The 18,018-nt window shown below is 41.8% G+C and overlaps 1 protein-coding gene and 1 long non-coding RNA gene across 4 annotated transcripts in view; one reads left to right on the top strand and one right to left on the bottom strand.

The window, feature by feature from the left end:
• The window catches only part of LOC129486691 (uncharacterized), a 71,964-nt gene extending 54,874 nt beyond the window's left edge, over positions 1 to 17,090 (top strand). Inside the window, exon 3 of the long non-coding RNA XR_008659054.2 lies at positions 16,860 to 17,090. This is a non-coding gene — a long non-coding RNA (uncharacterized lncRNA). The remainder of the gene's footprint in view (positions 1 to 16,859) is intronic.
• BAALC (BAALC binder of MAP3K1 and KLF4) overlaps positions 12,754 to 18,018 on the bottom strand; it is an 84,727-nt gene continuing 79,462 nt past the window's right edge. For all 3 annotated transcript variants that reach the window (XM_055286958.2, XM_055286956.2, XM_055286957.2), the window contains one exon: positions 12,754 to 15,068. In XM_055286958.2, coding sequence (XP_055142933.1) covers positions 15,064 to 15,068 — 5 coding nt within the window. In that variant the 3' untranslated portion in view covers positions 12,754 to 15,063. The remainder of the gene's footprint in view (positions 15,069 to 18,018) is intronic.

Below are 18,018 nucleotides of genomic sequence, written 5' to 3'. Positions count from 1 at the left end.
GACAGAGGGAGGGTTTTGAAAACCAGCCAGACTGAGAAATTGGGTAAGTCCGGCAATGAGAGTTACTAAAAATTTAGAGCAAGGAAGCTTCAGTTTTAATTAACATTTATGGACTGCCTTCACTTTACAGATTAGGCAAATGAAGTTCAGACAAGTTAAATGACTTGCCCAAAGTCAGACGGATTGAAAGTGACAGAGATAGAATTCTATTGGAGTCTCTTGACTCCAAGATCAATACTCCCAGCACACCACAGCCACTCCTCTCGCTGCGCAGCAGGATAGGCTGAATTGCAGCGAGGGTGACTGAAGGTAGGGATCCCAGCTGAGAGGAAGGAGAGATGTTTCCTTTACATTCAGGCACTGAATCACTGCCACAAGCAAAGCAACCTCAAACATAAGACGATCTCCCATCTTCCCAATGAGAGGATCCAAAAAGATCTGATCTGAATATAGAAACTGACTGGAAGTGATGGAAGGAGCCAGATTTTGAAGTAAATATGGAGGAAGCCAGTCTTAGTAAAGTCTGAATCTTAAGGGGTACAAAAATACAGTTAGAGAAAAGGCATAGGTCCTAGTATTTGATAGTACAGTAGGGATATTATAGTTAACAATAATTTATTGTGTATTTCAGAATAGCTGGAAGAGAAGAATTGTAATGTTCCCAACACAAAGAAAAGATCAATGTTTGAGGTGAAGGATATTCCAATGACCCTGATTTGATCATTACACATTGAAGACAGGCATCAAAATAGCACCGGCATTCCCAAAATATGTACAACTTTTATGTATAAATAAAAATTTTAAAATTTAAAAAGCATAAATGATGAAGGCAACAAGTGCTATAATCAGATTTGCATTTTAAAAAGATAATTTTGTCATCAGTGTGGAGCCTGGATTAGAGGCAAAGTGGGAGATAATGCGGTAGACTTCTACAGAAATCCAGGGATTTTGGTGGCCTGTGCTAAGGTGGTGGTTGTGAGACATGAGAGGAAAAGACAGGCATAAGAGGCATTTGGGAAGTGTGGGAGAAAAGATTCCATCAGAGAGGGAGAAAGGAAGGTCAAGGGTGACTCCAGAGTTTCTGTTTTGAGCAATTTTGTGTATAGTGGGTCATTGAATGTCAGATGCAAGGCATGTTGATGAGGACAAATTTATAGAGCTAGGAAACTGGAGTGGTATCAGGAAGGGAGAGATAAAGGGGAGAGAAAAGATGTGATAGCAACATAAGCAGAAGAGTCAGGAGGAGTGGCTGAGTTCAGGGAGATGCTGAGCTCAGTTTGAGGCACTTTATTCTCTCCTGCCCCTCTCCCTCCAGCTGAGATTTCAGCTTTGTCTTGAGAGTTAATCGTGTGCCACCATCAAAAATATTGTCTTTCTTGCTCTGATTATTCCAGGAGGAGCAAGAAAACATGGTAATTACCACTTTGTAATTTCCTCTCGGGAAAAGCTAAGTCTGCGTCCAAATGAACATAATATTTCATTGACATAGAAAAGAATGAAAACAATCTTCTCTTGAAAACAATAAACAAAGCACTCACAGCAATCAATCACTTCCAGGTCGCCAAAGGAGAAAATGGTTAGGTGATCACTGGCCTAGGCATAGGGTGATCAATCTTCCTTGGCTGCCTGGAACTTCCATGGTTTTAGCACTGCAAGTCCTGCACCCTGGAATCCCTCAGTGGGATTAAATTTGGATTCTTATCCTGATTCTATTGCTGATTCACTGTGAAAACAGATACATCTATTCTGAGCATAGTTCCTTCATCTACAGAATGAGGAGAAAGAGCTTCTTTCTATTCTCTTCCATGATGAGCTCCTGCAGTCCCACAAATCATGCATTGCCAGTGACTGCTGAGAGACCACCTGCTCTCATCCCTAAGCTACAGACTTGAATTTCCAACTGCCTACTCAACATCTCCACCCAAATGTCTGATAAACATTAAATACTTTCATGCCTAAACAGAACTCTTTTTTGTTTTTGTTTTGTTTTGTTTTTTTTGTTTTGTTTTTTGAGATAGGGTCTCACTCTATCACCTAGGTTGGAGTGCAGTGGCACGATCATGGCTCACTGCAGCCTCAAATTCCTGGGCTCAGGTGATCCTCCTACCTCAGCCTCTCAAGTAGCTGGGACTATAGGTCCATGCCACCACACCCAGCTAATTTTTCCTTTTCTGTTTTTTATAGAGACAGGGTTTCACCATGTTGCCCAGGCTGGTCTCAAGCCATCTGCCTCGGCCTCCCAAAGTGTTGGGATTATAGGCATGAGCCACTGTGCCCAGGCCCAAAGAACTCTTGATTTTCTCTCCTAAACCTATTCTTCCACATACCTTCTATTTCCCACAAAATGACATCAACCAAATATCTAGGAATCCTCTTTGATTTTCTCATCTGCTCTGTGTACCAATTCCAGGCCAAAACAGAAAGTTGTGTCAGTTCAACCTCTAAAATGTATCCCAAATCCATCTACTTCTGTTAATAGTAGTCAGAGGGATCCTTTAAAAATAAAAACTCTGCTGGGCACGGAGGCTCATGCCTGTAATCCCAGCACTTCGGGAGGCCGAGGTGGGAGGATCACCTGAGGTTGGGCATTCAAGACCAGCCTGGCCAACATGGAGAAACCCCGTCTCTACTAAAAATACAAAATTAGCCGGGTGTGGTGGCTCATGCCTGCAATCCCAGCTATTCAGGAGGCTGAGGCAGGAGAATTGCTTGAACGCAGGAGGCAGAGGTTGTGGTGAGCCGAGATCATGCCATTGCACTCCAGCCTGGGCAACAAGAGCAGAACTCCGTCTCAAAAATAAATAAATAAAAATAAAATAAATAAATCAATAAAGAAATCTCTAACTCCAGTTCTTCCTCTTTCGAAGATCTCAAATAAAAAACTGTTTTGGAAGCATCTCTTTTTTAAAGGGATTTAATCTAACTTTCTTTGCTCACTCAATTGATGTATTTGAATACACATATTTACTTGGGTCTTTCCTGGATCTACAGGGAGTGTTGCTGGCCTTGTCACACTGCTGGGTATGAGTATTATGTCTGCCTGGAGAACAACATTGCATATTTGATGCTAACTTTTAGGCAGTTTATCTGTACAAAGGAAAGATGTGAAAGCCCCAAATTCACTGCCCTACAACTCCTAACAAATCACATCTTTACATCCAAAATCATGTCTCCCTTGCCAGTTACTAGTTTGGAGAAAACTACCCGCCAAAGAGTCTGCAAATGAAAGATGTCAAGTTTAAAGGGACATCATAAAGTTCCTAGAGCCCAAACCAAATAAAGAGATTTCTTCCTCTACATTATCTGGAGTCAGTGCTTCTTCCCAGAACCAACAAGTACATGCTCCTTAGGATGGTTTCTTGAGATATTACTTTCCTCACCCCAGGGCTGTCTAAGGTCCATTTTGTGTTAGACAAGAAGCGCTTATCTTGAAAACAGGTTCATTTTGTGGTGGATGAGAACAAAGTACTTAAATAAAGGGCCAGCCTTCTGGTACATTTACCCTTGACAGCTGAATTTTCTATGCCAGTCTTGCTTATGTCCTGAAAATCAGGGCTGAATCACAGTTCAACAATAATAACCTTGTGTTTACCTTCCTATGCTAGAGACTGTGCTAAGTGCTTTATCAATATATCCTTACTAAATCCTCCCGATATCATGAGATATTTTGAGCCTCATTTTCCAAATGGGCAAAAGGGAACATGGGGAACTGAAATGACTTGCCAAGGTTACAAACCTAGTAGGTGGTGAAGCTGGCATTCAACCCAGGAAGTCTGACTTAAGGCTGCCTTATGGAGTTTTTGAGACATGAATTCCATCTGTGATCTGCTGAGCCAGTGATTCTCAAACCTGGCTGTACATCAGGACCATCTGGGGAATTTTTAAACATCTTGATTCTAGGTTGTACCCCGGACCAGTTAAGCCAGAATCTCTAGGGGGTGGGACCCAGGCAGCAATAGTTTTTAAACCTCCTCAGGTGATTCCAATGTGCAGCCATATAGCCAGTCAGTGTGCTATACAATCGTAATTCTTTCCACCTGTTATTTTTTAATTTTATTATTATTTTTTTGAGGTGGAGTCTCTCTCTCTTGCCCAGGCTGGAGTGCAGTGATGCAATCTCGGCTCACTGCAGCCTCTGCCTCCCAGGTTCAAGCAATTCTCCTGTCTCAGCCTCCTGAGTAGCTGGGACTACAGGCGCACACCACCATGCCTGGCTAATTTTTGTATTTTTAATAGAGACAGGGTTTCACCATATTGGTCAGGCTGGTCTCAAACTCCTGACCTCAGGTGATCCATCCACCTCGGCTTCCCAAAGTGCTGGGATTACAGGTGTGAGCCACTGTACCTGGCCTCCACCTGTTATTTTTTAAAACTAGAAAATAATTATATGTGTTGCTTTCCACAAGCAATAGTTAAGAGGCCAATGAGTACAAGACATTGTATACCTCCTATATTTGCATTTCCTTTCTCTTTGGGGACCCAGCTAGCTCAGGCCTTCACTTTCCTATTCAAGAAGGAAGAGGATAAAGTGATTACTATGGTACCTAGATAATGCTTAGATTTCTAATATGTTTTAGAAAAAAAGAACAAATTTATTAGTATTACCTTCAAATGAATTTTAATATTGTGACACAATGGGAAACACTGCTACTGCTTTATTGCTGTTAAGAAAAAAAAAAACAAAGCTGAAATTTTGCAGAATTGTATCTAGGGTGCTATAGTTGATCCTAGAGTGGCACTGACAACTTGGAATTGCCAAGATGTGATGCTGTACAAAGGGCTGTGAAGTTACTTGCATAGTGACAAAAAGGAAATGAATATTTATTGAGCACTTACTCATGGTTTAATAGACAGAACATGGGTTTTCATAGACAGGCAGACATGGGTTCAAATCCCAACTCTGCAATTTACTAGCTGTGTTTTTTTGGTTTTGTTTGTTCTAATTTTTTAAGACAGGGTCTCACTCTGTTGCCCAGGCTGACGAGCAGTTGCACCATCTCGGCTCACCACAACTTCCGACTCCCGGGTTCAAGCGATTCTTGTGCCTCAGCCTCCCGAGTAGCTGAGATTACAGGCATGTGCCACCACACCTGGCTAATTTTTGTATTTTTAGTAGAGACAGGGGTTTCACCATGTTGTCCAGGCTGGTCTTGAACTCCTGACATCAGGTGATCTGCCCTCCTGGGCCTCCCAAAGTGCTGGGATTACAGGCGTGAGCCACCATGCCTGGTCGGCCTTGGGCCTTTAAGTCTCCATTTCCTCATCTGTAAAGTGGGGGCTGAGAAGCCTTACCTGGCAGGACTGTATGATTGATGGGACAGTGTGCGAAGCATCTAGTACAGTATCTGACGCGTGGCGATAATTATGATCATATGGCAGACACCATGTTATCCACATTTGTTATCTCCCTTTATCTTCATAGTACACCCTCAAAAAGATGCTATTATTTTCATTGATGGAGGTGAGCCCTGAGAGGCTCCACAATTTGCCCCAAGGCACACAGCCATGAGATGTCCAGTTAGGATTGGTCTTCTGTACCCGAAGCCTGTGAAGGCTGGCTGCAACACCTTGCTTCACAGGCCATCCTATAGCTGATGTATTTATTAGAACAGAGGGAGAGAGTCTCTGGATAATGGAATCAAATTTAAAAGGCAAACAAATTTTCAGCTATCTTCCAAGCACATGATAATGTTATGAAAGTCTATTTGGCTCAGAAAGGGCACTATCACTTAACCCTTTTCCTTTTAAGGTGGAGCTCTACCTGGAGAACTCCCATCTAAGAAACTGAAATTGCAAATCTCCCTCTGGCTTAAGTACTCCTAGCCTTAGCTCTATGCTGAACTAAAAACAAAAACAAAAACAAAAACAAAAAACCTGGGTGAGCCATTGTCTAATCACATCAGATCCACATTCCTAAGATAATTAAGCATAAATTTTTCTGCTGCTGGCTTTTATGATCTCCCATGAGAGACCATAAAAATTCAAATTGTGGGATATTTTGAAGTAATTTAAGAAGAATCAAATATTGCTGAAATGATTTGGGAGCTCATTGAAAGGGAACTTGGGAAATATATCCAAGCTGGGTTCCTAGGAAGGAAGAGAATGGGCTTTAAAGAATAGGTACAAAATCCCTGCCACACACGCCATCCAAGGGGAGGTGTGCAATGGTCATTTGGAAATATGGCATAGGAGCTTGGGATAGAGTGGAAATAGCATCTAAGTTGTTGAGGCCATGAGATCAGATTAACTTGTTAAGGAAAATTGGGTAGAGTCTGAAGAGGAAAGGTTGAAAAGGGAACCTTGAGGAATACCAGAAATTAAGGGACAGGAAGAGGAATCGGCAAAGGAGACTGACAAAGAGTAGAATCAGAAAGACGGGGGTGACCAAAAGCAGGGTAGCATTTCCAAATGCAAAAGTTGACGAAACTTTGAGGAAACCCATCCTAGGGCTGCCCTAACAAAATACGACAGACCAGTGGGCTTTAAAAATGAAAATTTATTTTAACAGATGCAGAGAGGTCCAGCAGGATGAGGACTTAGATGGTGTCATTGACTTTGGCAGTTAGAGTATTCGTGACCCTAGAGTGTAGTTTCAGTTGGAGTAGTGGAATCAGAAGTGAGATGGTAGAGGCCTGAGAAGGAAATGCAAAGTGATGAAGTGGAGCCATGGAGCAGAGGGCTCACTGACAGTGGAAGACTTTTCTGGCATCCCAAGCAACTACTGATTATGAAATCTCAATTAGTCAGTAAATCTGTACTGGGCACCACATTTCGTGAAGTGCCATCTTAACAATTTTTAGTTGAGTCAGCTATTGCAAATGTCTTTCTTCATCAGGGAGAGTGACAGGCACACTGTGTGGTGCTCTTAAGTGTGTATGCATTTTCCTTCTCATCCCAGCTCCCACTACTCACAATGCCCTACAGCATCCTTTTATATCACCTGCCTGTCCCCTGAAAGCATGTAGTTTGTGACTTCTGTTAAGGTATCTCTTGGGGCTCCTTTCCAAGTAACTTCTTATATCTAGGATAAATCAGAGATTCCCTCTGAAGCAAAACAGAACATTTATTTACTTATTTATTGGTCTTAACATCTTTTATTGTGGTACAATATACATAAACAGAACATTTATAGACCAGTGGCAGTGGGATGCATATCTCATGCTAGGGAGGAAGTGGAGGACTATCTACTGGTGGAAACCAAGTTGTGGAAAAGATGATGTTTGACTATGATAATAAAGAAGAAAGACAAGAGAGATGATGCTGTTTATATAGAAGCCTGCAACTACAACAATGACTCTACCCTGGAGATTGATCAAGGAAGCATCTAGTAAAGGAATGCGTTATTAAACCAGCTACCTGCTGGGTAACTGGAACTTAATACAGCTGGGAAAACTCTAGAAGCTTGTATAAAATACATATCTCAGCATTACCCCACCCAAGGTTGAAGGAGCTCTCATCAGTCATTGACTGATTGACAGGTGCTGGGATGAGGATAGGAATGAAGAAGCATCAATAGCACCAATGTCCTGGCAACTCCTGCCATGGGAGTGGTGAGATAAAGACTTCAGGCCACAGAGAGCAGGTGCTGCAGTTAGAAGTCAGCATGGGTGCAGTAAAGGGGTTGAAGGGAAGGTAGAGCCAGTGGTGTCTGCTGTAGTCCTGTGCTCTTTTGTCCTCTGCCATTCTGATTCCTTTCAATCAAGTTCTACAAGTCTGAGTCCTGTCCCACAAATACCTGCCTCATAAAAATGTGCAGATATTTTTCTAGGGTATTGTATTAGATTGCTAGGGTTGCCATAACAAAATATTGCAGACCAGTGGGCTTGAAAAACTAAAATTTATTTTCTCATAGTCCTAGATGCTAGAAGTCTGAGGCAAGGTTGGTTTCTTCTGAAGCCTCTCTCCTTGGTTTGTAGGTGATCATTTTCTCTTTTGTCTTCATATGGTCTTCCCTCTGTGTGTGCCTGTCCTAATCTCCTAATCTTATAAGAACACCAGTCATATTGAATTATGACCCATCCAAATGACATTATTTTACCTTACTTACCTCTTGAAAGACACTATTTACAAATACAGTCAGTCACATTCTCAGGTATTGGGGGTTAGGATTTCAACATATGAATTTGAATTTGGGGGGGACACAGTTCAGCCCTTGACAGGTGTATATTTAAAAATGGAATTGTTTGGCCAAAGAATATAGACATTTTAAATTTGAATAAGTTGGCTAAGTTGACACTGAAGAGTGGCAGAATATGCCTCTCCAGAATATGCCGTTTTGGCATAAGGGTGATTTTGAGCTAAAAGCACTTTTAAAAAGTGGGTGCAAACAGAACTTTTTTTTTTTTTGAGACAATGTCTCACTCTGTCACCCAGGCTGAGGGCAGTGGCACGACCTTGGCTCACTGCAGCCTTGATCTCCTGGGCTCAAGTGATACACCTGCCTCAGCCTCCTGAGTAGCTGGGACTACGGGTGCACACCACCATGACTGGCTAATTTTCTTTTTCTTTCTTTCTTTCTTTCTTTCTTTCTTTCTTTCTTTCTTTCTTTCTTTCTTTCTTTCTTTCTTTCTTCTTTCTTTCTTTCTTTCTCTTTCTTTCTTCTTTCTTTCCTCTTTCTTTCTTTCTTTCTTTCTTTCTTTCTTTCTTTCTTTCTTTCTTTCTTTCTTTCTTTCTTTTCTTTCTTCTTTTTGTAGAGATGGGGTCTTGCTATGTTGCCCAAGCTGGTCTTGAATTCCTGACCTCAAGTGATCCTCCCACCTCAGCCTCTCAAAGTACTGGGATTACAGGTATGAGCCAACGTGCTTAGTTCTTCAAGCAGAATTTTCTGAGTTCTCTTTTTTTCCTGAAAGCATATAAAACTCCCATGTAAAAGATGCCCTCTCTGTATCAGGAGGAAAGGAATATCTTTATCACCAGAGACAGAGACAATTCTCTGTAAACAATCGAATTTTGTTAGGACAACTCTTATCTTTCTTTAGCTTTCCTGTATATTTTAATTACTTTTTCACAACTGCCTCATTTTGTCCAACATAGTAGGAAAGCATTGAGATTTTGCAACTTCTTTGGGCCGTCATTTCTTTATAAAGTCTCTCAAGTCACATAAAACTTACAATTAAATAAATCTGTATGTTCCTCTCCTGCTAGTCTGTTTTGTGTCAATCTAATTCTCAGGCCCTGCTGGGGTTCCTATGAAGGGAGAGGTAAAGCTTTGTCTGCCCTACACCATCCAACATAGTATCACTAATTCCATTTCAACCAGCAGTGTCTGACATTACTTCTTTCCCACACCCTTCCCAACACTGATATTATCACGTTTTAAAAACTTTGCTAATCAGATAGGTTAAAAAGTGGCATCTCTTTTTTTTAAACCCAAATTTGCCTAATTACTGATGACATTGAGGATCTTTTTATATTTTTATTGGCCATTCAGCTTTCCTCCTGCCTGTTCATGGTATTTTCTCTTGGTCATTTGTCTTTTGCTTATGAAATTCTCATTTTTTAATGTATATCACTATACTAACTCTTTGATACATGGGCTGTAGATATCTTCTAATAGACTATTATGTCTTTATGTGAATGTTTATCATACAGAGGTTTTAAATTTCAATATGGTTACCTGTGCCCTGGATCTGTTCTCTTCTCACTTCCTCAAGGACTTTTTTACTCTGTGGATAATGACCCTACCCTTCCAGCTTCAACCTCACCCTAAGGAATCCTTGCAATTGTTGAGAAACATACTCTAGTATGTCCCACTTTTTACAACTTCTCCTTGACCCATCTCTTTCTCCAATTGCTGGCCTCTTTTTGCTTTGTTTCATAGCAACATTTCTCAAAAGACAGTTTTTTCATTCTCTCCACTTCCTCGCCATCCCTCCCGTCATCAACCTCTGTAGTCTGGCTCTATGACCACTTCTCTGCTAGAATTGTTCTTGTTAAGATCACCAGTCACCTTCATGGTGCTAGTTGGAGTCACATCTCTGTTCTCACGTGATTTAACCTTTTGGCAGCATTCACCATGACTGACCACTTCTCCCTTCATGAAACATTTTTTTTTAATGTTGGCTTCAGTAAATGAGCTCCCCATTTTCTTCCTAACTGCCTCAGCAATTCTCAGTACCCTCTGCTGACTCTTCCTCCACCACCAACTCCCTGAATGTTGGAGTGTCTTCTGGCACAGCCCTAGACTTTCCTCACTAGCTTCTCATCAGGTGAACTAACTCCTGTGCCATTAAATATCTTCCATGTGTTGATGACCCCCACATGCACAGCTCTACCCTTGACCAATTCCTTGAACTTTGGACTCGTACATCCAGTTCCCTACTGGACACCTCCCCTTGGTTATTTCATACTTAATAGGTCCAGAATGGTTCTTTTTGATTTTCACTGCCTCCCCCAAAAAAACTTTTCCCATCCTGTTTTCGCCTATCTTGCCAAGAACCCTGTTGCTCAAACCAAAAAACTTAGGAATTACCCTGATTTCTCCCTGACTTCACTTTCTACACCCAGTCCATCAGCAAGTCCTAATGTTTCTACTTCTAAAATGTTCTCAGCATCCATCTATTTTCATCCATCTTTGCAACCATTACCCTATTCCTTGCACTGACATCTCTTCCTAGGACTATAGCTGTAGCCTCCTAAACGGCCTCCTGCTTCCCTTCCTGCTTCTGTCCAGCTCATTCTTCTATTAACATTCTTTTCAGCATTTATCCCCATCTTAAGTTACTGTAATAACTTATTTCTTTATGTTGTTATTGTCTGTTTCCTCTACTATTTTGCCATCTCCGTGAGGGTAGGGACCAGATCTGTTGTATCTTTCACCACATCCCAACTTCTGGCACATTGAAGAGTCTCAGTAAATATATTTGAATTAAATAAATGAGCAAGTGAATGCATGATTTTAAATATTAGGTAATATTCATAATTTGCTCAGAAAATTCTCCTGAGATTGGCCACTTTCTAGACTGGTGAAACAGGAGGAAAGGACCTTATATATCTCAATGACTCCTGAAAAGAGTGTGAAAACAACATGTTTGGGAACATACAGTGGAGCAGGAGTTAAAATCTCAAATGTCTCTCGGTTCTGGCAGGTAACAGAAATGGGGAGGTTACCATATGTAAACCACGATGAGTGGTAGGGACCATCACAATCTGGAGACCCCCCAGCTCCAGCTAATGCAGACTCATCAGCTCCAGCCAGATGTGGCCAAGCAGCCAAGACCCCAAGGGTGAGTGATCTTCCAATTTTTTGAAAGATGCAAGTACATGCATACAAATTAGAATTAGTTTTGTTCAATTTCTCAGACTTGAAAAGAAAAAGAATTAGTTTTGGCTGTGAGTAATCATTTGAAACAGCAACTTAAGTGAAGTGAAGTATATTTCTTTCCCACAAAAAGAGGTTTGGGGTATATAGTCCAAGACTCATGAAGCTCAGTGGAATTAGGGACTCATGCTTCTTCTAACTTGTTGCTCATCTTGGCATGGCTTTCATTCTCGAAGTTACTTTATGGCCCAATGGACTGAGGTAGCTCCAGCCATTACTTCCTCATTCTGCACACCAGGAAGCAAAAGGGGAAAGAAAGGGCCTGACTTCCTGGACGCTTCTATGCCTCACTTATATTTCATTTCATTGTCTAGAACTTAATCATGCAGCAACTTCTAGCTGCAAGGGAGGCTGGAAAGTGTAATGTTTGTTCTAAGTGGACATGTGCTCAACTAAGAAAGAAGGGAAGGATGGATACTGGAGTTCTAAAGTAGGAGTCTATGCCAGAGCTGGCTATTTATGTGAAATTCCTAAGTTCTGACACCATGACAGCTAAACACAGCAGCTCTGTCACCTGATTTCAGCAGAGGAGCTGCCAGTGTTGTGAACCCTGCTTAGAGCAGCAAATGTGAATGGGATGCACTTCAGTGTCACATGGGGCATCCCACAAGTCTGGCTGGTGAGGATCAAAAACAGATGCAGGTTAGCAGGACTCAGACAGGCAGTGCAAACGGGAGTGTGTTCAGGTACCCTGGGAGGTGGGGGTGGGTTGTGGAAAGCACTGTGAAAGTGGGCCATGAATAAAGGGTGAGGGGCTGCTGTCTGTTACCTGTACATCCAAGCCATGCTCAGGACATTGGCAGCAACATGGGAGGTCCCTGGCTTCCCTTACCTTTAGGTCTAAGCAGTTATTCCAAGGGGTGCAATTTCTATTTTCTCTGAATTATAAAGTCCCTCTCAGTGTTCTGACCTCTCACAACAGGTCAAGGTCACTCTCTCTGGAGGGATAAGTGAGCCTAGACCAGACCCAAACTCCCTGAGAACTCACTGGCCCTTTCCAATCACTGCCTTCACTACCAGCCCTCTTCAATCCTCTCTCTCTAGCCCCCTCCAATCACCCAAATTGTCCTTTTAGACTTGGACTCAGCCCAGCCTGAGGCTCCATGACAATTCCCCTCTAAATGGCCTCAACTCCCAGTTACTCCAGACCTTCTTGCCATGTTGGCACCATGTGGTGGTAGGAAAAGAACTGAATTTGCAGACAGGCTTCCCCAACTTGAATGTCTGCACCAAAAGTTACTAGTTGACTGGACTATAAATATTTCTATAAGTGTAAATTGGTGCTAACAGCATTCTCCTTACTTACTTCACAAGGCTTTTTGGAGGATTCACAGGGATCACTTATATAAAAGATCTTCGTTTTTAAAAAATAGTCTAAATAGCTCTGCATACAAATTTAAGGTTTCAGTAAAGATTCTCTGTAACTGCCCATATATGTTTAAAATTAATGACTTTATTGCCACAAACTTTGCAATGAAAAGTGTTATCCTAATAGGATAGTAAGGATTAGTTTCTGTCTCATACACACATGAAAAAGTAGCCAGATGCATTTTTAGTCACATGGTTTAACTTCTGGTTGCTGTCTCCGTGAAATCCAGATCGTTCTGGGGAGGGCCAGATCATATGCCCTGCATTTCCTTCTCCCCTGTAAGTGAGAAAGTGTTTCTATATAAAACAGAGACACTTTCCTAAGGTGATAAATTCCAAACAACATGCAGCAGTGAACTGATGCAGAAACAAAGCTGTAAAGAGAAGCCACAAAGCACATCCCCAGGGAGAAAGAGCCCTTGAACTCGCAGGATCACTGCCAACCTTTGGCAGCTGGGGGCTCCTGCTGAGTAATGCCAGTGGGGACATATGAATCACAGGTTTTTATTTTATTTTATTATTATTAAAAACATTTTTTAGAACATAAAGTTCCTAAAAGCCCTTTCTCAAAGAATCACAAAATGATGAAGGTTTAGAAAAACTATAGTTTTGTGTATGGTAAAGTCTTGTACAGTGATTAGAACATCTAGTTTAAGACACAAACCTACCCTGAATATAAAAGATTCCACTGCAGAGTGATTTGCAACACACACTATACCTTAAGGGTCTAATTCAGTCTCCTAGTTATGAAGTCACTGTTAGATTCAGGATAGATAGTCATGACTAACCAGATGCCAAATCCCTCAACATCTGCATAGTACCTGGCACAGGATGGACATTTAATGTTTAATGAATAAATATACAATCTGCCAATGGAAGGAAGGAAGGAAAAATGACACTACCCACTTGTGTTTGAAGAATAACAGAGTTAGCAGATAAGGAGGTTGCGTATCTGACTTTTGACCTGCATGTCAGTTCTCTGGACTATGTTACATAAACATAACACCAATAGGCTGCCTATTTCTGCTAAACATGGAATTTATTGGTATAGTTGGCACAACTTTAGTCCTATCTTTCCCAATCCCAGGCATGTTAACAATCCTTGAAAAATCATACTGCTTTACTTTGGAGGAAAATACTTCCAGATGAACATGTTTCAAGACATACTAGAAAATTACTCCTATCAAAACATCCTTTTCCTGTGTCAGCTACCTCATTTCTAATGCAGTGCACATCAATCTAATGTCAGTGTGAATACACATCAACCAGGTGCTGGCTTTCTAAAGTGATTCCTTTGCAGATGCCAAAATGACAGTCCTGGGGCAGTGTACAGAGAGGCCAAGGGGAAGCCATGCCTGCTGCCACATATCTCTGGATCATCTCCCTCTCCTACGCAGTGCTCAATCTTTGATTAACAATTGCAAGTGACCCCGATAGAGAGGGAAGACAGTCAAGAAGACAAGCAAAGGGAACTGGAAAGCTATGCAAAATTGCAATGTCTAGCTGAGCCCTGAGGGGTATCCTTATTTGGATGCATTGGCCACAAGCATGGTGACATTAAGGACTGGAGGCCAACATGGACACCAGAATAGGAGGACTTTCCAGGCAGATGAGGAGCAGGTATGACTGCTTCACAGACACCTCCCAAAGACATGCCATGGGCAGTGGGTTGGTGCATGGGAAACTGGATCTGATCTGTCTCATACCAAGCTAAGGAAACAAGGATAATAAGGAGTTTTCCTGTACTTTGATTTTTTCAATATGTGGGTTTAGAGTTGGATGAAAGCCAGCTTTCAAGTGAACCTGGTAAGATTTGTAATGATAATATTTAAAATGAAAGAAGGAAAGAATAAGCTTGCCTGAAACAGAACACACTATCATAGGCAGGAGAGTTTAGCACTAAGGTGTGACTCTTTCACCCTGAAAATGCAATCCTACTTTTCTGTTTCATAAACTGACCTGTAGCTTTAACTCACTACTTTTACACCAGACTGTATTACAGGAGTTGCAAAGAGACAAACTGAACTGCACATTTGCAGTTTATTAACATATGTAAGCACTGTGCCAATACATTTACATGATAAGTAGAAGGCTCAGAAGGTCCCAACAAATCAGGCAGCAGTTTGCTGCCAGGTAAGACAGTCTTGCCAGGGACTGAGTAGCATTCAGGTCCAGCAAGGGGTAGCCACTTCTTCAAGGTTCTTTGATGGGATCCAGTGCCGTGAAGGACACTGAAGAAGTCCGTCTGCCCTTCTGCTTGGTCTCTCTGCTAGTTGACACAGTTCTTTGTGATTCTTCGACTTCTGTCCATCTGTTGGATGCTATCTGTTACATTAATGGTGACTTCTTTTGCAGACATTCTCTTAGCATCTCTTTTAGCCTGTTAAGTTGAAAACAGTGAATTGAGTTACTAGGAAATGTAAACCAAAGAAAATGACCGAGGCAAGTCTCAATCAATTTAGAGGTTTATTGTGCCATAGTTGAGAATGTGCCTGGGAAAAAGGAACACAAATCACAGGAACATTTGTGATCTGTGCAAAAATTCCCAAAGAGGGTTTGAGGACTTCAATATTTAAGGGGGAAAGAGTGGGCAGTAGGGGAAAGAGGAAAGGAAAAGGGAGGGTAGAGAAAAGGGGCAAACAGTTACATTCTTTTGAGGCTTTGATGAGCATTCACTGAATCCACATTTTATGTGTGAAAGGAGGGGATAGAGGAACACTCAAATATGAATTTGTCTCATGCTCAATGAACTTGCATTTTTTACATAAGACAAAAGAAACATAGAATAGTTAATGAGTAAAATATGCATTTGTCCCAAGTGAGCAGAGGGATGACTCCTAGTCCTGTCTTTGTCCCATACCTGTGAAGATAAGCTGTTAATTTACATGGGGTGAAATCCAACAGAACTCTGTTTTAGGGTAAAGATCTTAGGGCCCACAAGGAATTTCTTTGTGAGAAATTGTGAGGGAGTCCCCCTGGAAGGTATGTGGCCTTCTATCTTTGCAGTTATCTGTGTAGGAACAAAATGGAAGGCAGTTTTGGGTGACTTAGCTCCTAAGCTTAACTTTTCCCTTTCCATAGTGAGTTTGGGGTCCTGAGATTTTTATTTTCCTTTCACAGAAATATGCGAAAGTCCTCACAATTTGCATTAATCTCTTGAGATTATCACAAATACACACACACACACAGTCAGGAAGAATGACCCACAAGAATGCATGCACATATGCTTCCTATCAGAGGTTTCTTTGTTGAATCTTTAATACCAAGACAGCACAGAGCCTGGAATAGGGCATGTTCATTAAAACATTGTTGAGTGAATGAGTGAATAAGCTATGGTCCATCAAAGGGTAATGTGAAAGTTTTCATAGTTGGCTTTAGCAGAGTGGTTAAGGGTTTGAGCTTTGGAGTCAGAGAGACTTGGTTCAAATACTGGCTATATGATTTCACTATGGGCAAGTTTTTCCAACCTCTCTAACCCTTATCTGTAAAATGGGGAATAATAATATTATCTCTCTCATAAGGTTTTTGTATGGATTAAATAAGGTAATGCATGTAAGGTACTTAGTACAATGACTGTCACTAAATGAAAATGGGAAAAAAATAACCTTAAAAAGTAGGATAGACTATCCACTTCTAACTAAGGATAAACCAATGACAAAAGTTCTGAATTAATATTGAACATTAAAGCATTAATTAAATTGTAGGTTCTTTAAGTATGTGTCCAGTCCCTGACTCTCCATCCCCCGAAAGAGAAAACAACATTGGTGAGGGGCAGTGTTGTGCCTATTCTTGTGATTGTGTGTTGGGGGTGAACACGAGTGAGCCCGTGAGTCACCTCCACTAGTGCATGGATACAGTTATTTGCTGCCCAGCCCCATTCCAGAAAGGACCTGCTGCCTCGCTGCAGGGAGAACAGTCAGCAAATAGCCTCCAGTTGGGGACAGCATCAGCTGCAGAGAGCCACCTCACTCAAGTTCATGCCCTTCCCAAGATGGCCCAATGTGCAGGTAAATGGAAGGGCATAAAGGTCTGACCATTTGGGCCCTAAACAGGTCAGCTCCCACAAGCCATTTAGCTGCATGGGGCAGGGGTGGCTGAAGCTGTTGTCAGCTTGCATTGTGGCTGGACTTCTCCATTAACCCACTCCTGCTTCCATCATCCCTTTCCACAGGTGTTGGCCTCAAGGGCACTTCCTAACATCCTGTATAATGACATCTCGGTCTGCCTCCTGGGAACATAGCCTGCGCCAGATCCTGTGGGTACACCGCTCCAGGCATGAGCACCTCCTTGTGCTGGGTGTTGAGAGATGCACATTTTTCAAACAACATGGCCCCTGAACACAAACTACTTCCTCTGTAGTGGATCCAAATAAATGGTAAACTATTGCACTGATGAAGAAAAATCCATTGTTCTGTTGTATTTATTAACAAACGATATGTATGTTTCTAACATGTCACATAAATCCTGTGTCCTTGTGTAGCTGATGGCGACACCCCTCTCTAGATTCCCTTTACTCTGCCAGAGCACCCTCCCAGCTGCTGTGACTGTTGGCTGCTAACTGCTCACAGCACACTCTTCTTTTGAGAATTGCCCTCATCTGATTGGAGCCACCTCCTCCAGGGATGCCAAACAGGCCCATGTCCTGGAGAGGCCCATATCCCATGCCTGATTGTTAGGATACAAAAGGCTGCCCCTTTGCCTCTTGAGGGTACAAATCCATGGTGCTTTGCGTGCCCCAGGGCTCCTTGTGGGATCAGGCTGAGTCTAGACTAGAGCTGTTCAGCTGACTGAACTCACACATTTGCTGAATCTGATCCTCTGCCCTGCCCTGCTTCCTCCATTACCATGCAGGTTTCACCTGAGGGTACTTTTTCAATTACTTGCATGAGAATTACTTGCATCCTTTCAATTACTTACATCCTTATCTCGGGTTCTGCGTTTAGGGAACCTAACCTAAGATCATACTTTATGGGTGATTTGAGGAACATTTAAGGATAATTTTGACTCTACATAATTTTAGTCTTATCTATTGATTTCATGAGATAGGATGTCATTGCTTTCCTCTGTGTTCCCGGTGCCTAGCACTGTTCTGAGACATCATAAGCTCTCAGTTTAACTTTGTTTGAATAAGTGAATGTATGAATAAATGCACCACACTTGTCAGCGTACCCTTGCTTTAACAACCAGTAGGCAATACTATTTAGGGCTCAGTCTTACGCTCAGGTTTTCTGAGCCTGAACTGGCACCAGGGCTAGCAAAGACTTTTATGGGCTTATTTTTCCCCAAAAGCAGAGAACTGATAAAATCACACAACCTTGAAACTAAGCATC

Source organism: Symphalangus syndactylus, chromosome 7, assembly GCF_028878055.3.
Source record: "Symphalangus syndactylus isolate Jambi chromosome 7, NHGRI_mSymSyn1-v2.1_pri, whole genome shotgun sequence".
NCBI lineage: Eukaryota > Metazoa > Chordata > Mammalia > Primates > Hylobatidae > Symphalangus > Symphalangus syndactylus.
Note: the sequence above shows the minus strand (reverse complement) of the source record. Positions and strands in the feature narration are given on the sequence as shown.